The sequence below is a fragment of the Malurus melanocephalus genome, unplaced genomic scaffold (genome assembly GCF_030028575.1).
Source record: "Malurus melanocephalus ecotype Western Australia unplaced genomic scaffold, MMel_1.1 scaffold_1090, whole genome shotgun sequence".
In the NCBI taxonomy this organism is placed as follows: Eukaryota; Metazoa; Chordata; class Aves; order Passeriformes; family Maluridae; genus Malurus; species Malurus melanocephalus.
Window position 1 is genome coordinate 67,698 of NW_026624322.1, and position 27,160 is coordinate 94,857.

General features: G+C 44.3%; 2 protein-coding genes across 2 annotated transcripts; one reads left to right on the forward strand and one right to left on the reverse strand.

Moving 5' to 3' along the window:
* Positions 1-21,867, forward strand: YWHAE (tyrosine 3-monooxygenase/tryptophan 5-monooxygenase activation protein epsilon). Its single transcript, XM_057386888.1, has 6 exons — positions 1-202; positions 10,766-10,965; positions 15,593-15,699; positions 16,079-16,285; positions 16,856-16,992; positions 20,321-21,867. The coding sequence occupies exons 1-6, from the start codon at positions 139-141 to the stop codon at positions 20,371-20,373; spliced, it is 768 nt and encodes a 255-aa protein (XP_057242871.1). The 5' UTR covers positions 1-138; the 3' UTR covers positions 20,374-21,867.
* LOC130586166 (unconventional myosin-Ic-like) lies at positions 20,509-27,081 on the reverse strand. Its single transcript, XM_057386889.1, has 8 exons — positions 26,963-27,081; positions 25,431-25,524; positions 25,268-25,323; positions 24,724-24,859; positions 24,144-24,214; positions 23,804-23,901; positions 23,531-23,630; positions 20,509-23,067 (listed from the first exon to the last, which is right to left on the reverse strand). Exons 1-8 carry the CDS (start codon positions 27,017-27,019, stop codon positions 23,041-23,043), a joined length of 639 nt encoding a protein of 212 aa, XP_057242872.1. The 5' UTR covers positions 27,020-27,081; the 3' UTR covers positions 20,509-23,040.
* Positions 27,082-27,160: the final 79 nt, after the last annotated feature.

Genomic DNA, 27,160 nt, shown 5'->3' on the forward strand with positions numbered 1-27,160 from the left:
GAGTGCCCGGATGCAGCGGGAGGAGGCGCTGCCGCCATATTTGCCCGGAGAGCAGCGAGCTGGTAGCTGCYGAGCCCCCCGGACCCATCGGCTGCCATCCGCCCCGCGCAGTCCCCGCCGCCGCCCCGCCCGCAGGACATGGACGATCGGGAGGACCTCGTCTATCAGGCCAAGTTGGCTGAGCAGGCTGAGCGCTACGATGGTGAGCGCGGGCTCGGGAGGCCGTGCACGGCCAAGGGGAGAGGGAGGGAGGGAGCGGCCACAAAATGGCGGCTGGGCGGGGGAGGGGGGCAGGGGCGGAGGAGGGGGCGCACACAAAATGGCGACGGGGAGCGCCCTGAGGGGCCGCTGGAAGCGGGGATGGGGGGCCAGGGCGAGGGGGTGTCTCGGGTCGGGGCGGGGCCCGGGGCGGGGGGCGGTGGCGGCAGGAGCCGGGAATAAAATGGCGGCCGCGAAGGGCGAGTCCTGGGGGGGGTAAGGGAGCCGCCCCCGCCTCGGGGGGCCCCACAAAGAGACCCCGCTGTCCCTCACGGCTCCTCGGGCTCCGGCCGGCCCGCGATCCCCCGGCTGGGCGGTGCGGGGCGAGGGCGGCTCGCCGCAGACAACGCCCRTGCCGAGCGCTCCGGAGGGGGGGCCCGGCCCTCGGCCCCTCGCCGGCCGTGCTCGTGGGGGTCCCCGGGGACGGGGCTGCGCTTCTTTCTCTGCCTCTACCCCCGGCTGGAGATCCTGCTGCCCCCGGCAAAGCCAGAGCGAGCGAGTTCTCACCCTGCAGGGAGCGAGTACATGATTCACTGCCTAAAGAAAACGCRTATGCTTTCATTATGTGGTAGCAATCATTACGGATCGTTTTACTTTCCCAGCGTCTTCTTCTCATTCTTTCTCCCCTTTCAGTTTGTGTGCTATCCCTGATCGTTTAATATCCGTGATGATTTAATATCTGGGGGAAAAGTGGTAGAGGGGAGGAACTGGCAACCCTGGGTGGTGTCTCTTGCCCCAAAAATGTCTGTCTAGCAACTGTTCCTTTTAAACATGGTTCCTTTGCATATAATAGAAAGGGCTTTTAATTTTCTCGACTCTTCTGAGACTGTTACTTTGCCCTGAGAGCTGTGATTATTCATTTGAAGCGAAATAAATATATGTATGTAGAATGTGTGAATGTAATTGCACTTCATTTAGAGATAAGAACACACTCCAGATACTTTCTGTTCATAAATTTTTATAGACAMCATGACCAACTTCCCACCAAATAACAAATATTTACTGAGTCGTGCTTAAAAAAACATCTGATGGCACCATTGCAGAACAACTGAAAAAGACACGTTTTGGGAAGAAAAAGAGAAACTAAAACAAAAAGAACGCCTAAATAAGACTCCATTCAGTTAGAGTTCTGATAGGAAATWAATTTAGAATTAATAGCACCTTTAAAGGAGAGTAGTTAGGCAGTCTCCACTGAGGGSCTTACAGAAAAAATTGACCCAAAAAAAACCAAGTGTTGGGGCACAATAATTAATTCTAACAGAGGGAGAAATTCATATTCCACAGTAAGTGTGCAGCTTCTGCTGAGGAGGGAAGGGTTCTCCACCTGGCGTGGATGAGTCAGTGCAACTGAAAGTGTTGCCTTTGGTTTGGGTGGAAACTCAACATCCTGGAGGAATCATCATCCTTGGGCACTTTTGAGGCATGACTGTCTTTCTGGGGTTTTCTTAAGTCAGCACCAAATCACTTCTTTAGAAGGTAATAGGACTCTACCCCATGACACGGATCTGCAATGCAAACTTCCTGTCAACTAATAAAAATTGATTAGGAGGGATTATTGCCTTGGTGCAGCATTTCCCTGGGTGCACTTCTAGTTCTCCCAGTACCATGAATGTTTGCTAAACAAGCTGCCCAGAACAAAATGTAGAAGACTTGTTGTACTGTATTGCTTCTGAATGGGCACAAGGCTTGTTACAATKTAGGAGGGAGCACTGAAATTAAAATTGTCTTGTTTAAATCAGTGSTGTGGGGTTTAGAGTTCACAGTTAATAGGAATCAAGTTGGGTGAACATATTTAAGATGCACCCTCTAATTCTGTCAGCTGCTCTGAATGCATTTTCACATTTCTCGTGTCCATGGCCTGGAAGAAAATGTACTGTAGATACTGTTTTATCATTTACTTCTGTGTTCTTGTTCAGATGAAACAATTAAAAATGATTGGCATCATTTGTTCTTGTTTATATGAAATAATGCAGTTCTGCCAAGATAATAGCTGAGACGGCTGAATAATTCTGTGAACAAAGTGATTTGAGAAGCAATATGAGGAAAGTGAGCTACTCCTAATTTTGCTCCTCAGTTTGATTTTTGGGGTGCACAATTATAAGGCCACAGTTATTAATTGGCCCATAAAAATAGGGTGATGGTAAGTACTGGCTACAGATACATTGCAATACAAGTCCCTTGGGTGATTTGAATATGCGTTTGTCAGTTTTTTTGTGTTTAACATTAGGATAATGTAAAATCCTGTCCCATCTTTCTCCTGGAGACTGTAAGAATGGTGGGTTGCTATTTATGTATGGCTCATGGCATTTATAGCAGCACTTATGGTGGGCATCCAACTGTGGCTTCTTTGGTGTTACTTACCTGACCCACTTAGGGAATTTCTGAAGTCTGTGGAGCTGTATTTGTGAACGGTTGGGAATCTAGTCCTGTGTCTGTACTGTCCTCAGGACGTTGGCCCAGATTAAKAGGACAACTTTCTAGGTACTTTTGCAGTGTAAGTAGCACTTAAACCCTGATCTCCARAGATATTAAGAGATTTGGGTGTCTGACTATCTTCACAGATCTGCTTAGGCATGTTATGGCAAATCACAAAATGCCAGGAAGCTTAYTGGCAGTACAGGAAGCTTTATGAGAAATCTCACTTTCTGCTGTTCCTTACTGGTAGAATAATATAGAGCTCTAAATGGACTCCTTTTTTGGGAAACAATTGGAGTAAGTGATATTGTGGAGCTCTTTGTATCAAGAGGATGTGGAGGATTCCTGTAGACTGCTGCTGGATGTTGAAACCAGTTCATTTGGAAGCTGGGAACATCTTAGTTTTAGGTGAGAAKCACACTATGACTCAAGGTATGCTGTGAACAAGTACTTCAGACAGCTGTTCWGTACTACAAGTCTTGACTGACTTGGGCGAGGTGAAATAGGTGGKGTTTTCCCCCCTCAAAATCAGACAAGAGGTCATGATACAGGTAAGGAAAAAACTCAAACCACCCATGACAGGTTCCTGCCTCCCAGCACAGTAAGCTAACAGCTGGCTCCCTTTGTCTTTATAAATTGTCTACCAGGGAAATGCATCTTCATCACAAAGACAGGAGTGTGTGCAGCAGTGGGTTCAATTCAAGATTTGAACCCATTTTAGAAAAAATTGTCTCCTAGTAACAGATCTTCAGCTTAGAGTCTAATGAASAATCAATAAGTCACAAATTAGAATTCAAGTTGCATATTAATTTTGGTTTGCAGAGGATCTGTCTCTTTCAAGTACACTTCAGTTTTTTGGGTTCTTCCCCCCCTTTCATGGTTATCACTTACCCTGTCTATTAAAGGTCTTACGGTTGTGATGGGGGGTGTGACTGCTGTCTCTGAGGTAAAAGGCAGAAAATTCAACATATCCCTAAGGACTGTAGGAATCCAAAAGTTAAAGTATGGGCAAGACAGTGCTAAAGGAATAAGACTGTACGTTTTTCTAAGTGGGAGTTGTACATACTGGGACATAAATTGACGTGATTATGGGGCGTTGTGTGTGAGAGGGCCTCTGTAATGGTGTTCTTTGGTTTCTTGAGATAGCAGGAGGAAAAAAAGGAGACAAAATCCTACAACAGGATGGTGTGGTCCTCTGCAAGGAGCCCAAGAGCTGAATTGGTGTCCAGTACTTGTATTAGAAGATGACTTAGCAGCAGATCTCAGACAAAGGGAGAAATATGTGATGAGGCCCAAGCTTGAAACGTTTGCTTTCAAATGGAAATGTGTGTTAGAAACAGTGGGGAAAYTCTCTTGATTTAGAAAAGTAAATGTCCACAGATTTGGTGGTGATTATGGTGGTGGAGATTATGGTGGTGACTTAAAAATGATGCTCTTGTGGCAAGAAGGATTTGTGGTAGCCCATACAGTTGGTTTTGCAGAAAATGCCACTGTTGCTTGGATAACTTGGCCCTAACCTGTTTTTCTCCGAGTGTGTAAAGGTRCAGGACTGTTATTGCAGAGTCATGCAGTCACATTTTTGAAGKGTTTTGACTGCCCCAGCTGTTACARACCTTACACAAGGAATAACAGTATAACACTCTGCTTTGTCCATAAAATCATCATCAAACCACTGTGCACATTGGATATTTCTTTTTCCTTCTCTGCCTGTCAGTTGTCTTTACTTCTGGGAATCCACCTGTTAGGTTCTTTCATGCTCATTTGTGTCAAACTTGTACATTGTGGTAAGTGTGGAATGCTTCTCATGTTTGCTTGGGTTCTGGTCTGACCCTTAGAGCTAGTTCAGTTCTCTAAATAAGAAGCAAGATTAATTTTTTTTTCCTCTGAGTAGTTGCCTGAGCTGGTGACCTGAATCAGCCAGTTGAACGGTCAGAGGGGTATTGAGCTGGCAGGAGGGAATTGATAGGGATGGGGGAGAGCCATCCATGTTCTCACCAGCTCCCTGCAAGCTGCAGGATGGGTTCAGCCATCTCTGGAGCTCTCCTTGCCAAACACAGGATTCCCTAGGAGAACAAAAAAACCTAATGCTAGCAGTGTTAAAGTGTGTTTAGAAGAAGAGTTGGATGGAAAGAGGGTGGTGGCTGCTGATGCCAGGTGGAGGTCTGTAGCTTTGGGAAGTGCAGTCTGTGGGCATTAATCTGTAGAGTTTCATTGATCTCTTAGTGAAGAWAATACTCTGGCCTTTATTTTTCAGTTCTTCTTGTGTTTGTTGCTAACAGTTTGCTGCTTCTAAAGTAGTACTTRCTATYCACTTTYGATTCTATGGCTCACTCAGAAATGKTAGCACAGATCCCTGTGTGATTCCACTGGTGGGCTTTCTCYGTTCCTAACATTTGAGTCTTACATTCATACCCTGTTTCCTGTCTTTCAGCCTAGTGTTTATCCATGTGAGGACTTTCCTTCCTATCCCATGGCAGTTGAGTTCCTTAAAGAACCTTGGGTGAGGGACCTTGTCAAATGCCTTTGGGAAATCCAGGTAGACTACACCAATCATGTCTTCCTTGTCCATGTGCTTCACTTGTTCAAAGCATTCCAGTAGATTTGTGAGGCAGAAYTCATGTTAATGGAAGGCCATGCTCTACAATACAAGGTTTATGCATATCCAGGGTTTTCTTTATGTAATTCCCATTAATTTTACTCCCAGTGAGTATTAGGTTTGTGGTTTTGTAGGCACCCTTGAGTGGTGGAACCCTTCTCAAATTATAAACCACTTTGTGTTTGCTTCTGTTAAAGCTYTGAGAGGTTCCACACAACAGTTCAGGGTCAGATACTTTGAGTTCTTGTGACTTGTTCCTGATMATCTTTTGTTCATGGCAAGAACAAACAAGCACAAGACTACCACTTGTACTGAGGCTTTGAATACTGGTTGTGGTGTGTGATCATCTGGGGGGGRCGTGAAGGAAGATTTGTTTTTTCTACTATGTCCTTCACCTCTCACAGCTCACAAGGTACTCACTTGCAGCTTTTAGCTGCTGAAATGCTGAAGTAGATAGTGGGCAGTGGCTTAGAAGCTTGAAGAGCTTGATTTGCTTTATTGCCCTTAGATAAGGGCAATAGAAAAGATTAAACTTAAAACACAACTTCCGTTTTCTGATGTTTGTGTGTTACTCAATGGAGAGYTAAGACAGTGCTTCTGCTGCTTTTCTTTACGTGATACGTAAGAATTCTACTGTCTGGGCTCTCTTAAGGTTCATTTGAGTATGATGACCATTAAGTCATCTCCATCCCACCTTTACTCAACAAGTTTTCTTTTTATGTTCTTATTTTAAGAAACTTTCTCACTTCAGTAGTTCCTCTTTTGGRAGGGAAGCACACCACTGAGAGACTTTCCAGCTCTTGTTTTTCCTGTGGTGATGTTGAACCAGTGTGTATGGMGGCAAGGGATAACAGCAGTAAGGTTCGAGTAGATTCTCTGCATTGTTTAAAGTTACAAGGTGTGCCCTGGTTGTAGACAAAAAAAAAAAATCTGACCCTCTAGCATCCTGATTAGTGAGACTCAGGCATTGAACTAGAAGTTGCAAGTACCATATTATTTGCCCCAACAAGTTTTATTTTGTGCACCAGCCTTTGTTGAAACCAAAKTATTTCTGTTAGAAGCACAGATTTTGATAGAACTGTCACGACACTGGCTATTCTTTTGGTAGGATCTGCTGTTTCTTTTGTATCCTATACTCAGGAAGTTTTTTAGCCTTTACACTAAATTTCTATATTTCCTTACCTAGGGATATTGCAGTTCCCTGGGTTTTTTTGATTTCTAGAGTTTTAAAGCAACAAATACTTCCTCATCTGTTTCTAGTCAAGAGGCAGTCATTATTTTGTGACCTAGTATGTGTCCTTATCAGGTGTGCCCTTTGTTCCTTGGCTTGGCTTGGCCCCTAAAGAGCATTATCAGATGTGCTTCTCAACACTTGTAAACTTCCCTATTACTTTTTAGCTTAGAGTAAGGCTTATTCTTTGTCTTTCACATTCAACCCCACCCCCAAACCGTACACCTTGCAGTTCTACAAACTCTCTGTAGGGCAGCCCTGAGTGTAGTGGCCACCACTGTCCCAGCCTGTTTGTGCTTTCCAGGCTGTGCCTGTATGTCCTTCCTGGTGGCTGGAGGCAATCAGCCTCTGATGAGCTCCTAATGAGGAGCCAGCATTTTAATCATAGTGGTAGAACATAGGAGCCTAAAAAATGGTATGGGAATCATTACAGCTTTGTAGTGTCCTGGGCATTGTTTGGAGTCTCAGTTTTTCCTTATGAATATACAAACCTGACCAGACCAAATATCTGTTGTATTCCTTACCAAACAGCAAGTACATGGGGAAGGATCTAAATCTAGGGCAAGCATGTCATGCTCCAGAATATTCCCCTCTCCTTCTACAATTTACATTTTTGGGATTTCCTGCTCTGATGGTGGCATGATCTGACAGTAGGATAATAAGGTGACAGCCACAATCACCTGACTCACTGGAATTAACCACTTAAATACAGTTTCTGTCTCTCTGAATCTGCATAACACTACTTTTTCCATAATGCAGTGTAAACATCTCTGGATTTTATATGCAATGAGTTGTCATTACTGCAATAATCCTCCTAACTGAAATGTTACATTTCAGACTTGTATTTTGTCTTGAGTGGTCTCTGACTGAGCATTCCACCTCCCTGTGGAAACTTCCAGATAGGTAAAATCGCATTTAGAATATAAAGTATTTGTTCTGTTGGCAGGTATAGATGGCTTTATTTTTGTACAGAATTAGTTTTCTGTTGGAGAAGATACAGATAACGTTGTCCCCTAGCTTTTGTACTGCCTGTGTTCTTAAAATTTTTCATYAGGCTTAACCTTTCAGGACTGGTTTATGGCTTTACCATGGAAGACCAAGGTATGTGCATAATATTTTGTCTTGTTGAAATATTGGTCCAGGTTTCTGTATTTTAAGTCAAACTGGGCTCTTTACTGAGCTAGAAACCTTTTTCTCCAGCAGTTTTGTGAGTAGCCTGATAAATATTTTCTCTTTGGATTAGATAATTGTTTATGGGTGAGATTCTAATCTGTGGTTGTGTGGTTACCTAGTAACAGGATTAMGATTTTGAAGAGGAGACCTTTCAGTTCCTGTTGTCAGGGTGTTGGGAGGTTGGTGAAGCTGGAAGGTTTTGTACTTTAGCACAAATGGAGGAACCTCAGGTGCTCTCTTATCCCCCAGCATCCTGTTCCCACTGGCTGTCACTTGTCAGTCTGTTTAATTTATTAACAACTCAGTCATAAAAATATTGAAGTGATAAGGGCTGGTTTCCGATAGTAGGAGTTGTGAGCAGGTGCCTGTTTTCCTTTGGCTCCGTTGTTGCCGTGGTTATAGTGACTGCAGGAGGGTGAATTAATTAATCTTTGCTAAAAGATTGAAGCGATGCAACGGGTACTGGTAAAGTACAGACAGGGGAGCTTCTTGTAGGGCRGGTCTTGGGCATGCCTCTGTCCCAGCTGTTGCTCAGCTTTTCAGTTGGGTTTATCCTCCAGGGCACAGAGGGGTTGAACCTCTGTTTCAAGGGCTTGTAGTTGTTCAGACTGGTAATGGGTAAAATCCTGCAGAAGCCAAGCAGTTGATTAAATTGGTAATGATGTGTTTGAATGTACTCTGAAAATTAAATACTTGTTTACAGGGAACACCAAGTCTTGTGTATAGTTTTTTTATTTTAAATTTTCATGCTAGACAAATGTGCTGCTGGGGAAGAGATTATGAAGGAAGCCTGTAGTACAGTTGATAAAATGTGCCCATTTTCCCCCCAGTTGTTGCAATATCCTGATACAGGGCAGAAGATCTTGAAAGCTGTTGCTGTACATGTTCCTCAACCTCCACACTTCTGGACTTCTTATTCCATGTATATCATTGTTATATGAGACAAGTGTGAATAGATTTTTGTTCTCTTCATTAAGAAGCAGATTTTCTATAAAAGCATTGTGTACATCCAGTAGTATGACTGAAGTGCTGTGTAGTTAATCGCAGTGGATAAAGCACAATAATAGAAACTGTTTTAAAGAAAGGCTGCATCTTCTGTAACCTGCGTGTGCGTATCTGAAGGCAGTCAAATATTAGGCTCAAAAACAAGACCTGCATTTTATTGCTGGAGCTTGACAAAGGCACCCAGAACATAGAGGCTGCAGGTCTTAATTCCTGATTGTAATTTTTGTCCACAAAAACTGTCAGRYATCTTAACCTTTGTAGCTCCACTGTTTCAAGAAACTTCAAATATAGTGTGGCTTAATTTGCATTACTTAAAAAATTTACAGCTTTTAAGTAGATCGTTTGTATGAATGGGATGATAGGGTCATCCTTCAGGRAATAAATTGTAGTGCTTGCTTTATTTAATTAGCAAATTGTAGCTATATGATACTGCCCATAACTTAGCTGGCTTAGATTACATAAAACTGTATATTCATGTTAATATTAACTGTGTGAACGTGGAGTGTTTTAGGACAGCACTCAAATTCTTTAATAAAAGCAGTTCACCATTTTGCAGGTGGTGGTTTCTAAAAGTTTTGTCAAATCCTTGGTGGATTTTTTTGTTACTTTGTGATTTGGAGAGCCAAGACCTAATGATAAAAATGGAGCCACTCTAAAATTTTGTCCTGCACATGTGGAGACCTGTTGGAGACTGATAACATGATCCCTGCTAGGGAAAAGATTGAGTCTTCATTGCTGAAGTGGCTTACGCCTGTTTAGGTTGTGATTTTGACATCTCCGGGGAAAAATGATAGTTAAGCTTCATTTTACCATTAGATGTGCTGCCATGAGACAGCAGAACATTAGGAGGTACAAGGATGGATGGAAGGGAAGGATGGTGAGTGAGCAGGATGAACAGGCCACAGAACAGGYATCATGTCAGGGGAGGTGCAGCCAGAGGGTGCCCCTGTGCTCTGGGCAGAGGCACAAGTGTCACTGCAGTGTCCCTTGCCTGGCAGGTAGCTGGGACCCAGCTGCTCCCTCGAGGAGGTGTGGTAGCTGGGGCTTAGTCTCACTTGTGAATGGTCAGGGTCTCTTGTCTGTGGGGTTGCAGGAAGGGAATGGGGACTGAGATGGAGCACTGTGTGGCAGGACAAAGCCTTCAGTCCCTTCATGGCTCATGCCAGGCTCTCAATTACTGTGTGTTTAACACTGCTCTAACGTGTCCTGTTATCACAATGTGGTTAAGTAATGAGAGGGTTTTAASCTTCCTTGAGTAGTTCAATCTTAGCTTCCATTGGGATGTAGAAAAGCTGTATTTGTTATTAGTTGTTTTAACCTCAGGTTTAGAAGTACTCTTCAACAGGCTTAAAATATAAATGCAYATGAATTAATATTTTATATGTTACTTTTGAGTGTAAATGGCTGCTTGGCATGGATGGATATGGTTATTCTGTGTATCCTTAGGATGACTTCTTTGTTACTTCTCCAAGCACCACATTTTTTGAAGGTTCTTACAGTTTTGACTCACTTTCCTAGTAGCAGTACTCATACTTCTCTACATGTATGCAAATCTGGAGTTGATGTTTTTGTTAATTACCACATTGCACTGCGTTCCAGTTGACAAATCAGTGGAGCCTTCTGTAATTCATCAGTTTTATCCTGACTGTGCCAAGAGCCAGATCACATTTGCTCATCTTTTCTCACTGTTCTCTGCCTTCTCCAAAGCACTCTGAAGAACACACACTCCTGTAGGATTGTACTGATAACTCTGGAGAAATGTTCTTGCTGCTACATACTTGTTGTCTATCTGTTGAAAAAGCAAACAAGCAAAAACCCAAAMCAAAGWTTAAAAAAATAAAAAGCCAAAAGCTTAACAATCTTTAAAGAATTTTTGGAATCCTTGTAAATACTAAATGAACATCAGATACTTCCTTTGTATATGTGCTGATTGATTTGTTTGGAGCACTGCAGTRTAAATGTGAGGAGTCACTGGATGGAAGGAGGAGGGAGCCTAATTTTATAAGCTCTCATTAATGTACACTTGTATTGAATGTTTTGAAAGATGCTTCAGGTGTGAGAATAATTACCTGACCTTTTCCTCCTAGAAATGGTTGAATCAATGAAGAAGGTGGCTGGAATGGATGTGGAGTTGACAGTGGAAGAAAGAAACCTGCTTTCTGTTGCATATAAAAAYGTGATTGGAGCCAGAAGAGCTTCCTGGAGAATAATCAGCAGCATTGAACAGAAAGAAGAAAACAAAGGTGGAGAAGACAAATTAAAAATGATTCGGGAATATCGGCAAATGGTAAGATGGAGTTGGTCTTACAGAAAAATACCATTTAGTTATGGTCCAGTTTTGGTCCCCTTGCCCTGGTGTTCCAGATTGCCTCTGGTGTGCTGACCTGGAATAGGCTGACAGCCTTGGAAGGCTGGAGTTTGCTCCTTATCTGGAGAATAAATCTCCTTGGTCAAGGGGAGAGGTTGGCTGTTTCTATGTAAACACTCAGAAGGGCAGCAGGCTCAGGAGATGGAAGGCTTTTCCCTCAGAGCATCAACAGGTCTGCCAGGCATTTGGGCTGTGCTTGGTCTTCCCTGCTTACTGGAGTGTGAGGCTGCCCCCGCTCAGGAGRCCTTACTCTTTCCCCTCCAACCTGACACCCCAAGTGACTTCTTTTTCTGATTAACCCTGTCCAAGGAGGTGTTTGGCTCTTAAGCTTCCACTTCCTATAAAAGTTGCTTTGGGTTATACAGTGACAGTTTGTATAATTCCAGTTCTTTGTCCTACAGAGTTCAAAACATCAACRGTTGAAATGTCACTGGGGAGCTCTTCACTGCTCTTCTTCTTGGCTCCTTGTCTTTTGTCACTCCGTGTTCCTGGGGATGTCATGGTCATCCCAGCTGGGAAACTTGCTTKTGTAGCAACCTTGCTGTTTTCTCTCTCTGGAGAGCGAGGGAAAAATTGATCCACATAACTTCATGCTGACTTAGTGTGTGCAGCTTTACCTAAAATGGAGAACTTGCAGCAAGCTCTGGCTTTCATTGGTAAGGGCTAACGAATCCTCCAGCTCTTAGAACAGTGAGTTGTTGTTCCCCCTTCCCCTGCCCTAAATGATRGTTTAGCACGGAGCAGGCGTGCTCCCATACTGTTTCAGTCCCACACATTTCTGCAGAGACTTCATCTGCATTATTTGAGGACAAGTGCCTCCACATGGTTTGCATCTTCACTTCCACAGAAACACTGGAGTCTATTATATCACCTGGCACTGATTCATATACCAGCAATGGAAATGATGTTGGCTTGGAAATCTTCTCTCAGGAATGGCTCTGGATACTTTCTGTTGACTCACAGGGTTTCTGTTGCTCCATGGAATTGTTAAAGTTGTGAGTTTCTAATTTTATGCTGGCGTGTTGATGGGGTGAGACTCTGCCAGTTACATACAGTCCCAAATAACCTTTTCTTGATGGATGACTACAATCTCCTAACAGAACATGGAAAACAAGACAACAGCTATCCAGTGATTGTTTTTTAAATTTGTTTCACATTGTGTGCTTCCAGGTTCTTTTGCACAGGGTTCTGTGGGTGGTTACCATCTTCTGCCAACTGCCAAAGATCCTTTAATGATGAAAAGACTTTTTTTCCTGGTTTTGAAAGGACTCTTAAAAATAGCCATTATTCTGCATCTCTCTTTGTAAAGGACATATGCTGTTCTGGATGGACTGGGGTGCAAGAAGTACATATTTGGAGTGCTTGAGGTGTCTGAAGAGAAAGAGAGGCCACACAAAGTGCAGTGTCATGCCAACAGTGTGTTCAGCTGTTAAATCCTCAGAGGGAACAGCTTTCACTGCTGCTTTGGGAGGAGAAGTGCATGGAGAACTATCATTGGTTCTGTACGGGAGGAAGTGGCTGTGGCTGCCCAGCTCCAGAGGAAATTTTCTAAGAGGTTTCTGAGTGTTGTTGTAGCTGAAGACCAGATCCTGTTGGTATCTGCTGTGAGAGTGGGAGTGGGTTTGGCAGGATGGCCTGGGAGCAGGAAGGGTCTGAGGAGCAGTGCAAAGATTTGGGTGCTCCTGCTCACTGTCACTGCTGAGCAGTAGCACTCCTGCCCTGTTGGGCTCAGTGCTTCCCTGAAGAGTCAGAATTCTCATCATTAYGATTCCCTTGTCAACAAATACTGACCATTGTGGCATTTTCCAGAGTATGTTTGGTGTGGGGAAAACCTTTCCCAGACTTGAAAGGCTCTGAAGAAGGAAAACCAAAAAATTCCCCCCCAACCCCCGAAACTCAAACCTGTCTGGAGGCCAAGTTTAAAGCACTGGGGAGTTGGAGAGAACCAGCATCTCTAAAGTACCCATCTCTTACCCACCAGCAGGAGCAGCTGTGACCTCACTCAGCTGTAGAGTGCTGCTCCAGTGGAAGTGGAAAGTTTCTGTAGGGGTTTCTGTGAAAGYAATCTGCTGGGTTTGCTGTATGTCAGTATTTACTATCATTGAGCTCATGGCTCTTGTTGGGAGTTTCTTTGAGCCAGTAGCCAGMATGACTTGGGGGAGRAYTYGAGGGGTGGTGGTGTTGGGAGGGCRGGGCYGKGCTGGCTTTGTCTAAAGTGTKMRTTGGGTAATGGTGAGAGATGGAAGACACCAGGCTGTGCCTCTTCCCGAATCACTTCAATTGAATGGAGCAAGCCACATCCATTGCCATGAGGGAAAATGCCACTTACTCACTTCCTTTGGAGACACGCTGCTCTCCTGAGTCCTGTGGCTGTTTGGATATGAATTTCTCATGTGGCTGCATCTCTGATGAGAGGCATTGAGCCTTGTGCTCTTCATCTTTGAGAGGCTGAGGTGGCGTGTGGCTGCACACAGTGCATTTCCCTTCCTTACAGTCAAACCATATCCATTCCCACACCATAGTTCAGCTATTGACCYTCCCCTTCCTGCTCTGGAGATGTGGCCCATGGAATGTGTGGTTCCAGTGCTCTGACTCTAACCTGGGCAGCTGCCAGGCTCTCCTCCATCCCCTCTTCTTAGAAAGAGCTCACTGAGCCTTTCTGTCTGGAACAGATCCTTTCTGTACAAGAGCTTTTAGTTTTGTTATGGGTTTTTTGTTGCTGTTTTATACTTAATCAACTTRATTTGTATTAAATCTTTTTAAAGTAAGTGTGTTCAGGACATTTACATTGCCCCGGACAGCAGCTGATCTCTGATAACTGTGACTGATCCTTTAAGCAAAGCTAAAAAAGGTCTGTCTGAGATGAAACAGAAGTTTGTACATGTGTGGTAATGTAACTAAAGAGGATTAGAAACTGATTTAATTCTTTGCAGTTTTGCTGAAGATCTCTCTGCAAAAGAAGTCATTGAAAARGAGGATCAAGAGGAAAGAAGTTTGCAGGAACTGACTGCTGGCCAAAGGTTTTATAGCTTTTGTAGCCCAAGAATATATGAAGTAGCTTCTTCTCAAGTGACCATATTTCAGCACCTTTTTAAGCATTTGTCACATAATTAAGTGCAGCATCTGATTCTTGCTCTGAATGTCAGAGCATTCTGACATTTGTACATGAAATTTTGCTGTCAGTTAATTTCTTTACAGGAACTTTGGCAAATCTGTTACTTGGTACAAATCAGTATGTGTGTGTGTATGTGCCAGTTTATCATTTATTTTGGAGCTTTAATTTTAACACCTTTTGGGTATAACTGCTGTGGTTACAAACCCTGATAGTTTGGGAGCTATGTGATGATAAAAGTCTTACATGGAAAGGAAAATGCTTAAAGAAAAAAGGRAAGCAAATGCTTGGGTGGGAGGATAGGAAGGGATGGTGGACTAAGTGGGGCTGCTCCTTTGATCCAAGATGTGCAATTCCTGGTTGTTTCTCAAATGCCTTTGCTTGAACTCTATTTTATATAAAAGTAATTTAAGACAGAGTTCTCCTCAGCTGTAGCAGTGAAAGTTACTGTGAAATCRTGAAAAAGCAACAATGGATGGAAGACTGTGTGCATTTAACCAGCCACTCCTACTGGAATGACCTGGGAGGCTCAGTGTGRTTTGGGCAGTGTTGATGTCAGAGGAGGGGTTTTTGCTTTTTTTTGGGTGTGCTCAGTTTCTTTGCTTTCAGGTGTGAAACTCTCTGTGGTAAGCYCTGACCTCACAGACCTTGCTTTATGTTTGGAACTGGAAAAAGTGAAGGTTGATGTGGCAGTTTTCAATTCTGACTATCCAAATCCTGTTTTAAAATAAGGCTTTATATACTGTGTTTTTGGCCACAGATCTCAGKGGCAGTGTTGATGATTTCTGCTTTTTTTGCTGAGTTGCTGCGCTTTGTGTTTTTCACGTGCTTCTGGAGCTTGTTTTCATCTTGTATCTGAATTTTGTTTGTGTGGCACATCTTGATTCTGTTCTGATACTCCATGATTTTTGTCTTAAGGCTCTTTCAGAGCTTTGCCTCCAAGGACTCAATAGAAATTGTTCTGAAGGTGCCATTTCACTCTGGAGTGTAATGAGTTGAGCTGATTTGTTTTAATTACCTTCAGATTGTACTGTTACTGTTGCTACTTTTAAGGCAGCAGTCTTCCAGGATCAAWAATAYAAGGAATTGAGTTGTGCAAGCCTTRCAGTAAGRAATTACATCCTGAGRCAAACTTAATGCAGTGGTCTAGCAAGATGTGTTTYAGGGAATTTACAATTCCACTGTTCAGTTCCACATTTCATCATCCATCAGTCCTGCCTCTTGTGTGTGCCAGCTAAATGTGCAGAGCTGTTTTGCTTAATCCACTTGTAGAGCAGCTGAATTTTATTTATTTTTCTTCTGTCCTACCCCTCTTTGGAATTTCATGATGTTACCTGTTTGATAYTTGGATACTTTTGCAACAGCTTTTAGTCTTGAGTGCTCACCTCACCCCCTCTTCTAATTTTGGGTTGTATTTGTATTTTTTTGTACTAGGTTGAGACTGAACTGAAGTTAATCTGTTGTGACATTCTGGATGTACTGGACAAACACCTCATTCCAGCAGCTAACACTGGCGAGTCCAAGGTTTTCTATTACAAAATGTAAGTGCCTTCTTGAGAGGAAATGCCTGAAATAGAGACAGAAATTAAGTAGCTGTAATGAGAAGTTTAAATAAACTGTTGTGCAGCTYGTAGATGTAAGAAACAGCAATTTTAATTGAGCTGCTGGTGTAGAAATCACATCTCTGCTTGGGTTTTTTTTTTGGTTTTTTGCATGAGCTGAACTCTTAGAAGGAAGTAAGGTATGTCAGCTAGTGATGGTTTAAAATTCCCTCAGCTCTTGAAGCAGTGTTGTCCAGACAGTAATTGAGCAGCAGAGTCCTCAGTGTGTGAAWATCTAAACACAGTTCAATTTAAGGTGTTAATTTAGTGTATGCTGGGGAAATGAGGATTACTGACTTTCTACTGTTCCTGTTTCCAGGAAGGGGGACTACCATAGGTATCTGGCTGAGTTTGCCACAGGAAATGACAGGAAGGAGGCTGCAGAGAACAGCTTGGTGGCTTACAAAGCTGCTAGTGATATTGCAATGACAGAACTCCCACCAACACATCCCATCCGCTTAGGACTTGCGCTCAACTTCTCTGTATTCTACTATGAAATTCTTAATTCTCCTGATCGTGCCTGCAGGTGAGTGGGAACTGGGAAAGTGGGAATGTTGTGTGAATAGCAAAAAAGSCAGAAGTGGTTGCTCCTTAGGCAGCTGCTTTTTCTGGTTGACATCAGTTCACTGGGAAGATTTGCAGCGTCACCATTTTCTCTGGRGTCCAGACCCACGTGTTTGTGTGGATTAATGGTGCATGAGAAGCAGTGTAGTGCTAACCTTGAATTGACCAGYTAATGGCAGTTCAGCAGCTTGCCAGGTTAACTCTGTGCATGCCTTTAAACTGCCACAGGTGGGAGATGGTCTGACTTGTCTTGCACAAGCTGGGAGGGATGGTGGTGCTGATTTCTGTGACCTCTGAGCATGAACAAAGTGGCAGTGATTAAAGAAAATGCCATTTGTCTTCTGTCACTGCAGGTTACACCAGGATTTTAGCAGAATTTAATCAGTTGTACTGCAAGGTGTAGAAATGTTTAATAAAACCAATATTCTTAAGTACAAAGTTTCTTAAGCACACAAAGTAACTGGTGTTAACTTGTGCTTCTGGATTGTGTTCAGCAATATTTGTTAAAACTGTCTTTGTTCTGTCATTGCAGGTTGGCAAAAGCAGCTTTCGATGATGCTATTGCAGAACTGGATACACTGAGTGAAGAAAGCTATAAGGACTCTACACTTATCATGCAGTTGTTACGTGATAACCTGACACTATGGACTTCAGACATGCAGGGTGATGGTAAGTGAATCAATCCTGCTGGAAAAGCTGCATCCCTGACCTCTGCCTGGGAAGCAGCGTGGAGATGGAGAGGGCTTTGGTGTTTTCTTCTGGCTCTCCTAATAATGACCCTTCTGCACTYCTGTCTTACCTTAACACTGGATAAAGTGATAGGGTGATGCTGTATTCTTTTGAGAAGCTTCTCATTTCTCACTTGAAGGAAGGAAATGTGGAATTAGCAACACTTGGTTAATTTTCCCTCCCCATATGGCAACTGTGATTATTGTAAAAGCAATTACTTCATTTATTTCATCTTTTCTTCCTTTCTGCTTGTTGTGTTCTTCTCTGGCTGTGGATTTCTGGTGCAGGAGGAAGCACTGCAAATGCTTCAATTCCCCTTTATTCCAGGTCACTTCATATTCTTATTGGCAGAGCAAAAGCCAAGTGTGTCCCCTGGCAGTACCAGAGGGTGGGACATGGATTGCTCCTGTTCACTAACAGGATAATACCAATTTTGGTACTGGTTTTGGCACATTAAATGGACTTTCCCCACTCTTCCACATACAATGCTTACTATATAATCAGACTTTAGGGTTTCTCTCTTGGAGACACAAGTGAAAAGAGTCTTTACTTTTAACTTGGAGGGGAAAAAAAAGTCCATTTTAGACCATTTTGAGTACCTACAAATGCCCAGAGGTTAGAAACATCACYGCTGAACTTCACATAAATATGAGTGGCTTAAATTTTTTGTAAGCTGTTCCTTGTAGCCACACAGTGTTTCTGGGGGTACTTCATTGGTGGTATGTCTATTTGAAAGCAAATGCAGAGTCTTTTAACCTTTTCCTGACTCCATGTTTGCTGACTCCCTGTTTTTCTATAGGATCATGGGTTTATTTTGAAGTGTTACTCAATAGATYCTCACTCTGCTCTTTGGGCTGTTGAGAGAACTAGGAATATTGTAAACGTGAGGGCTTTTGGCTCCTGGATTAATCCCCATCCCAGTTTTTAAGGCTCCTGCACCTCCCTTATCAAGGATGTAGGATTATGAATCCTGGATGGATCTGTAGACTCTCATCTAAACACTGCAGGTGTTGGATGCCTTCGTTGCCATGGATAGACACTGGAAAAAAAGAAAYGTGTTTCAAATTCCCTCAATTAAGATACACTCTGTACTTTTTTATTGGAGCCAAATACCCTGGTGCTCTGTGGAAGCCATTTTAGTGCAGTAACAAGGCTGGATCAATGTGGGATAATGCTAATATCTTCCCAGAGTTCCTGATTTTCCCATGGCTGATGAGTCTTACAGTTCTCAGGTGCTGTAGAAGTTCCACAAGATTATTTAGATTTTGCGAAAAAAAAAAAATAGAGATTTTAGTTTCTTGCCCTGTAGCATGTAAAATAGACATTTTGGTTCTTGSTAAAGTATTTCAGATTATCCTGGTTATTAGTTATGATGTGGACCAGAGAGATGCAGAATTGGAAATACAGAAGGACTACTTAAAATCATTGTGAAATTTTCCAGATCCAGAAAAAAAATTGTTTATGTAGAACGTTTAGACACAGGTGCAAAGTTAGGTTTCCTTGCACTATGCCAGTACTCGGAGTGCATTTCCAGCTGATGCTGCCAGAACTCCATATTCCCAAAACAGGCAGAGCCTCRGAGCAAMGACATCAGYAGTGGCACAATTAACAGTTTCCAGYGGGTGGGAGAGACTTGCAAAGGGCTTGTTCTTTCACACTGAGCATTTTCCCATTTCCATTTCAACTGTGTAGGGTTTTAGGGATGTAAAGCCAGGCATGACCCAGCTGCTGCACTCCCATCCCGATCCCTGTAGCTTTTCCTATGGCCTAGACGAGTGTTGAGTTGATTTCCACCCTTGTAATGTCATCTCCGTATGATTCCTGTTCTCCCCTTCTTTCCTGCTGTATAGATTCCTAAAGGAAAGTCCAACTGTTCATTTCCTAAAAACTCTACTTTGTAAGTCTCTGGTGGTGGCTCACTGGGTTTTTTTTCAGTGTCAGTTTTCTGTCACTAACAGTGCCTGCCTCTGTCACCTGCTGCTGACCAACGCTTGTGTCCTGCTGCCACTCCAGGCCTGAGCCCTGGGGCACCTGTCCCCCTGCCCRGGGGTGATGTGCTTGGCTAAAATCCCAAGTAACTCACATGTTTGAGAATTGAGCTGAAAACCTGGATGGGTATAAAAATATTCAGGCATGAAAAGTACTGTCACAGTGGCCTGGTAGAGGAGTATTTTATTTGTGTGTTGGTTAGAGCATGCTTAGATCTCCTAATCTGGGTTAGGGACTCTGCCTTCCTTTCTTAAATGATCTGATACACAAATTCTATCTGTAAACTGTATTGCTGTTGGATGTCCTGTATTCCTAGGTCCCCTCTTCCAAAATCTACCTGCTGTTGTACCTGGCAGTAATCCTGAATCTGGACAGCCTCTGAGCAGGCATTCTGGTTATCTGCTGGAAGTCATTAGTTTCATTTGATGGGGTTTTATTGCAAATTAAGTTGTTAATTACTAGTTTGTGTTTATTGCCTTTAAGAGAGTACCATCTCATGTGGTTACAGATAATTGTAAGCACTTTTTCAGCCTCCCTTATCAATTCAGTGAATTGTGCCTGTGTGATGGCACCAGCTGAGGTACCTGGAACTTTTCCAGTTGCAGCAGAATTTGGGGAAAACCCTGCACTAGGTGTTGCATGGGGCAGCTGGAATGTAACCAAACTACAGGAGTCTCACAGACAGACCCTGTTGCACTGCATGGCACAGCCTGGTTGARCAGAGAAATTAATTTCCACAATATGTTTTTCTTTAATTACCTCATGCCCAGGATTTCTTGTCAGGTTGAACTTGGAGTAGGATGTTTTTCATACCTTTGGTAATTCCTGCCATCATTGTTGGTTTATAAAATTGAAGTACTTTGCTGTTGTTGAGACTTGAGTGGATTTGGGCAGACAAARGGAGAGATGAGGGTTTGGAGAAGGTATTTCCTGATCCAAGGATGTCGATCCACAGCTGCTGCGATGGTTTCTGCCTTGGCTGTGGATCCCTGGCTCAGCAGGCCTGGTCACCTGCCTGGTGTCAGTTTTCAGGGCTGGGTGTGTTTGTCCTTGTGTTCTAATGGCCTGGCTGCAGTTGGGTGTGAGCCTGCAGGTGATTCCAAGGTTTAATTCCAAGGCTTAAATCCCATGGGAGCGCTTCACTCTGGAACTGGCAGTGTGGAGTGTGAGAGTGAGCGTGTACTGCATGAAATTATTAATCTTTACATGCTCGTTAAGCCTTTCTGCAGCTCTCAGTTTCAAATGGTAACATTTTCCTTCCTTCTGCCCACTTCCACAGGTGAAGAACAGAATAAAGAAGCGCTGCAGGATGTGGAAGATGAAAACCAGTGAGACACAAAGGCCAACAAGAGAACCCATCTCTGACCACCCTCCCCTTTCCCCACAAAAACCCTCAGTGTCACTCTGAGAACCACCAAATCTGACTTTTACATTGGGTCTCAGAATTTAGGTTCCTGCCCTGTTGGGTTTCTTTATTTTTATTTTTTTTACACAGTTTAAAAGTTCTTAAAGGCAAGAGTGAATTTCTGTGGATTTTACTGGTGCCAGCTTTTAGGTTCTTTAAGACACTAACAGGACTGCGTAAAGGCTCTTTCAGCATTACTGTATTGTCTCTGCCAGCTGTGGTGACATTGCCATCAGACCTGGATGTGACACCTGAAGGCCGTGTAGGGAGAGATTGGTCCTGGCCAGGTAGTGCTCATGTGGTGGCATCTTTCTTTTTTTTATAACTGTTTAAACTGAATTTTATACCAATGTTTCAACTTAATTGGGTGTTTAGCTTGAAGTTGCGAGGTTGCATTTGGGACATTTATTGTAGTGGTTTTACTGTATAAAAACAAAAAGTTTCCAAACTGCTGAAATGTTGCTGAAAATCATGGTGCTGGTAACAGTTCAACAATCCGTGGCTGCTCATTCTTGCCTGTTCTTTACTTTCCCTCCAAGCAGGTTAGCATTGAAGGTGGCATTGATAAGCCTGCATGCGTGTTCAATATTTTTTCTTTTCTCCCTCCCCTCTCCCCATCTCCCTTCGCTCGCTCAACCTCTTTTGTTCAGTATGTGTAACTTGAAGCTAATTTGTACTACTGGATATCTGACTGGAGCCACAGATACAGAATCTGTATTGTTCTTACTGAAACACAGCATGGAATTAACATTAAACTTAAATAAAACAAACCTAAATTAAAAATGCCAAACATCACCATGACTTTCTTTCAGAACATAATTGTTTTGGGAAGAATAATTTGCCTTTGTTGCTTGTAATAGGAACAGTTGGAAGGGCAGAGAGCAGCAGGAGCAGCCTTGTTCTTCAGACAGGAGATAAGGAAGATTTGGTGTGAGCGTGAGTTGTGCTGCTGCCAGCAGCCCTTTAGTCCATTCTTTCCCTCCATCAAGCCCTGGGAGGTGGTTGGTGAATTCCTCTCACCTGCTGGTGGGAGAGACAGTTCTCTTCCTGGGAATAATCTSCTTCTGGTCATGGACAGCAGGAGGATTTACCCTGTGGAGAGAGATGGGGCTGGGGGTCAGGCTCCCCCTAAAACATGCAAGGAAGCGGCACCAAAGGCAAAGGGTGTTGTTTTTTTTGTAAAAATTTATTCAGMGTAGTCTGGCAGAGGTTATACACCAACATGTGCAGCGTGCTCTGCACACACTGCAGCACATCCAGGGGGATGGCCTGCAGCGTATCCCACATTCCAGCCTGGAGCAGGGCTGGACAATGGCATTGTGTCAGGAACCAGAGAGAAGATGGAGCTGAGGGGGTGAGAGAGACAGCAGTGTGGGAAATTCATTCAGGGCTGGCTGTGGCTGCAGCAGGACAGAGGGGAAGGGAAATGAATGAATGAATGTCTAAGGCAAGYGGAGCAGGATGCACAGGCTGGGCTGTGGAGTTGTGCTGTGGGTGCAGCAGGAATTCCCCACAGAGCCGGGCACCCTGCAGCTGTTTGGGGTAAAAAGAAGTGCTGAGGAGGAGATTGTGCTGCAGCCACCACCCAGCCCCTGTGTCCCTGGAGCTGTGGGGCAGCAGCAGYGCCCAGCCCTCCCCTGTAAGGCAGCACTGAGGCACTGAGATAAATACTGTGGCAATCTGACTTCCAGTTATCGCTAGGAACAAGAGGAAAAGCCATTTTTTCCTGAAGGTGCTGCTCTGAGCCTGCGGAGCTGTGGGGGAAGGGGCAGTGAGGACTCCCAGACGGGTAAAGGCAGGAGGAGGGGAAGCTCATGTTCATCCCATGGCCAGCCCAGAGCAGTGGTAACCTCTGCAGTTTGTATTACATTGTGTTTGTGTGGATATGAAAAATTCCTACGGTATAAAAATAGAGAGCAAGAAATGGGACAGCTGACTTCAAAAAAAGATAAAAGTCTCTGGATCCCGATGAGTGGAGAAGTTAAYAGGATGAATTTTTCAGGTTATACCTTGTAACCATAAACTGAAAACAACAAAAATTCCAAATCTAAAACATAACTCCATCTCTCGTAGTGCATCTCATCCTTGGCTATAAAGTATTTACAGGTTTTACTCATTTACACAATATGGCTTCACTATATTTGTAACACAAAGCATTAAAACATCTCCGAGCAAAATTCTTCATAAAACATTCTGAATACAAAGTTTGGCATTTCATCGATTTGGCTGAGAAAGCAGCAGTTACTCATTTTCTGGTTGTGCTTTTTTTTTTTTTTTTTGGTGATGACAAGCACAAATTTTGGTCGTTTCCATCAGGGCTGACACTCTCCCTTCAAAGCGCAGCTGAAGGTCCCAAGCTGTGGTTGCAGGGATGCTGTGCTGGACCCCACGTTCGGTCCAGTGAGGAAGAGAGGAGAAGGCCTTTGTTTGGGACTTTGGGAGTAAGATGAGAGAGCAGGATCTATTTTGTGGTTGTTTTGAAAGTGCAGGTCTTTGGTAATAATAGAGCAAAGCGAGGAAGGGGGGTGGTTTTCTGAGAACAATGTTCAGCCAATTCTGTGGAGGGACAGGTCCTGGAGCAGGGATGCTTTTCATCATCGGGAATTCAACCGAGGAGCAACCTGCAGGAGAAGGACAGGTTTGAAATGTGTTCCAAATGCTGCAAAAGTTTCATTTCTGACCATTTTGAAGCCTGGGAGCTCTTAGCGCTGCTGAAAGGGGAGTCAGCACAGTCTCAATCTGTTCTGGATTTATTTTTTAATAACSTGGAATCTGACAGTGCATAAATCAKCAGTGGGGGTGATCTGACTGCCACATCACAACAAACAAGCTCCAAAGTATTTCAAATTTGTGTCGCTGTGGAGTAAATGAATATTGGGAAGAAATAAAGAGTAAGTGCTGGGCCAGTCCCTTGCTGAACCTGAGTGAGCTTGGCCAAAAGCTCCATGCCCAGTTCCAACTGGGGGAAAGGCTGGGATAGCAGGGCACTGCCATTGGCAGGAACATCCCATGGCACGTGTCCCATGTGTCCGTGGCAGAATCCTGGTTTGGATCCAGGGTAAGTGATCCTCAGCCCACACTCACCACTGTTAGATGCCCGTTCTTGGCTTTGGCTATGAGCAGTTCTGACCCCGAGATGAAGTCGATGATCCCTTCTTTGCCTTGTCCCACTGTGAATTTTATGCTGTGAAGAGCAAAAGGTGAGAACAGCTCTGGTGAGCGTGGGGGGCTCTCAGGAGCTCGGTGTTACACAGAGCTTTGGCTCCATGCTCACTGCATTGGAGGTGGATTGGGTGAGGTATAGGAATATTTCCCTTTAATGCTGATGCAGAGCCAAGGCAGGGCCCTGTTACTCACCTGCCCTGGTTGATGTTGATGTTGTTGATTTTGTTGGCCAGAATGGCTGCTTTTGTCAGTGTCTCGATCACGTGGTCACTCTGCAGGACGACATCTCCCTGGGAGGAGAGTCCAAGCTTTAGGGTCAGGGCTTTAGGGGCAGTGCACCAAAACTGCCCTGCTGTAAGGGACAGGGGACAGGGACGGCACCAGAGGGGGTGAACAAGCACTGCTGAACGCGGCTGTGAGAGCACAGGGAAAGAGCAGTGCACAAAGTCCCATCCCTGTCATCTCGTGTGCTCCCTGTGCCTTTCACCCTTTCTCAGAGGGGGCTGGAGGAGGGAGAGATGAGCCCCAGTACCTTCTGTTTGTTGTCCACGCAGTGCACATGCAGCACAAACAAGTTGTCGCTCAGGCTGCTGACGGAGATGCCTGGGGGAAAGATGGGAGCGTCACCAGCGCTGCCAGGACCTTGGGAGTGCTGCGCAGCTCTGCCAGGAATGCAGCAACTGTTCCCACACAGCACAGCTGCAAGGGGACTGAGGCCACACTCTGCACACTGCAGCAGCTCCGCCGTTTTCCCTCTCTGGCCACATTCCCCCTTCCAAAGAATCTGCTCCCTGTGGGATATTCCAGGGCCAAAAGCTGCAGCAGTGCCCCAGGCAGCTGCTGGGCAGGAATGGTGTAACTCCCCCGGGGTAGGGCCCTGCAATTGGGAAATCACTGAGGGGAGGGTCGAGAGAGATTAACTGAATCTTTTTGGTGGCATTTTATGGAGCTTAATATTAGAAAAACTCAATTACAGGATATTAAAGTGCTTGCCAGAAGCAGCTTTCTGTCCTTGCCCAGAACAAAGATAAATGGGAGGGTGTGGTGGGACATTTAAAGGGTAGCCAAGGGTAGCCTGGGCAGTGCCCAGCCCATCCCTGAGCCGTTCCCACCTGTCAGGTTGGAGTAGTCGATGCGCTGTTTGATCTTGGACTCCTCCACCACGATGGCCGAGCTCTGGGTGAGCAGCAGCTGCCGCGCCCTCGCCTTGTAGCCCTTCCTGTCGTACTTGACCACGGGCACTGCGTACTGAAACACGAGTGAGCAGGGCCAGTCCCACCTGGGGCACTGCCCAGGGCTTGGCAAACTGGGAATGCAGGGAATTCTCTGTGCCAGAGCTCCCTCACTGACCCAGAGCAGCTCTGGGCACGCTGTGGTGGCTGCACTCACTGCCTGGGGCTCACCAAACCCAGGTTTGGTGTCACTCTGGAGGTTCCCCTTTCTTCTGCAGCAGAAACCCATTCAATTCTTAACTGACATCATTAAACTGCCCAAATCTCCTCTTTCCAATCCATCAGCTCTTCCCACACTGTCCTCTAAAGTATTACAAACTCAATACAATGTAAAATTCTTCTTGTGCTTTTTTCAGAAATCTAATCTGCCCCTCTGCTGAGTAACCCTGGGAGCTTGGCAAAAATATTGGGACATCTCTCTCACCTTGAGTGCTTCATTCTCTAACGCCTGGAGGACTTTAGTATTTATTTCTTCTCTACCTGTATTAAAACCAAAGAGGTGGGGGGTTAGAGAGAGATTTTCAGCAAGCAAAAAGAAGATTAATCCCCCTCCCTTCCTCTTGTTAAACTTGGCAACCCCCACTCACCCAATCGAGTGTTGATGAAGAGCCTGGGAACACTCTGAGGATAATTGTCTTTTTTACCCTTGAAGATCTCACTGGCAATTACTTTTTGTTCCAACTGCAAGGACAAAAGAAGCATTCTTGTTTAGTACAAAATTTCTCATTAAAAAGATACGTTTGTGTTAAAGGAGATGTTCTCTTTGTGGTTTTGTTAGCAGTCATCATTTAGTTCTGACCTGAATCATGCCAGTCACAAAATCACACTAAATATTCCATATATCCCTTACGTTTTAAACAGCAAAAAAGGCAGAAAACCTTTCTCCTTTCTCTTCCATAAGTTTGTTGAGAGATTATATTTCCTTTTTGAATTTATTCGGACATGGCACCTGCTGTCTGTATTTTCAGAATGTCCACGTTTAAAGCCTCAGAATTCTCCCACTCCAGTTTCTTTTGAACTCTTCCCCCTTAAGCTGAACTTGGGTCCATCCTATACCCCTTAGGGCCTTTTTCATGTTTCAGATTTATTTTGTCAGGGTAATTAATTGAAGCACTAACAGAAAGTCATCAGTGCTGTGTGACACCTTCTCTGAGTTCACCATTCCTCACCTTATCCTGGCAAACAGCACAATTCCCTAAGGCCTTGGGAGATCCTGTTTGGATGAGGAGTCACCCTAAACCTCCAAGTCCCCCTGAGGTGGCAGAGTTCCAGACACTGTCAGTGACTGAGCTCTGGGATCCTTTGCTCCAAGAACAAAACAGGGAATGGGAAAATGGGAAATGCCACTGCTTTATTTGGGGCTACAGGACAAGGCACCTGAGATGATTGGCAGGTAAAAATGGGGATAAGAGGCTCATTATCAGTGAGTTTGGTTTGCTGGGGGAAAGCAGCTGCTGAGCTGAGTTAATCCCATGGCCTTAATCACAGGCTCAGCCCCAGCCTTTCATTCCAGGTGTTGGTGCACTGCAGAAGGTGAGAGATTGTGCAATGAAAAACCAACCAACATTTCCTATTACGTCTCTTTACTGCCCCTTTTTAAATTTTCAAATACAAAAATTCCCTCCCCCTACCTTTCCATGAGATGAATCAAATCTCAGTGTCATTTTTATTCTTTTTAGCTGCAGTAGAGCAGCTGAAACTGTTGCTGTAACTCCTCTGTTTGGAAAATGACTGGGTTTGTGTCTGTGGGATTCTTACCCTCTACTTTACATGGTACAGGCAGAATAATGCAGCCTCTGATATTTTTAGCTTTCATGGGCAGAATAACGGGGCCTTTCAATAGAGAAATTATGTGGGGGCTTGGCTCCACAGCCTGTTTAAATAGCACCTATTCTAATATGTATAGAATGGGGTCTCTAATGCACATTCCAGTCTGTCAGTGTTTTGTCTGGAACCTAAACCCAAATCAACGATGCTGTTCCTGTGGCAGCCCAGAATGCAGCAATTCACAGCCCTGCAGAGTCCCGGTGCAGGGCATTGTCCCTCTCCTCCAGCTGCTCCTCTCCTGCATTTCCTGCTCTTGGGAATGGCAGGGAAACCCTGCAGAGGTGCCCCGTACCTGCTGCTTCCACTCGGGGCTGATCCTCTTGCAGTAGGTCCAGACCATGTTCTGCATGCAGAGCCTGCGCAGGAGCTGCGACGCCTGCGGGGAATTCCATAGGAGGGGATGGATCAGAACTGGGGACAAACCCACAGGGAAACACCCAACAGGGACAAAAACCCAATAGGGACAAACCCAATAGGGACAAAAACCCAA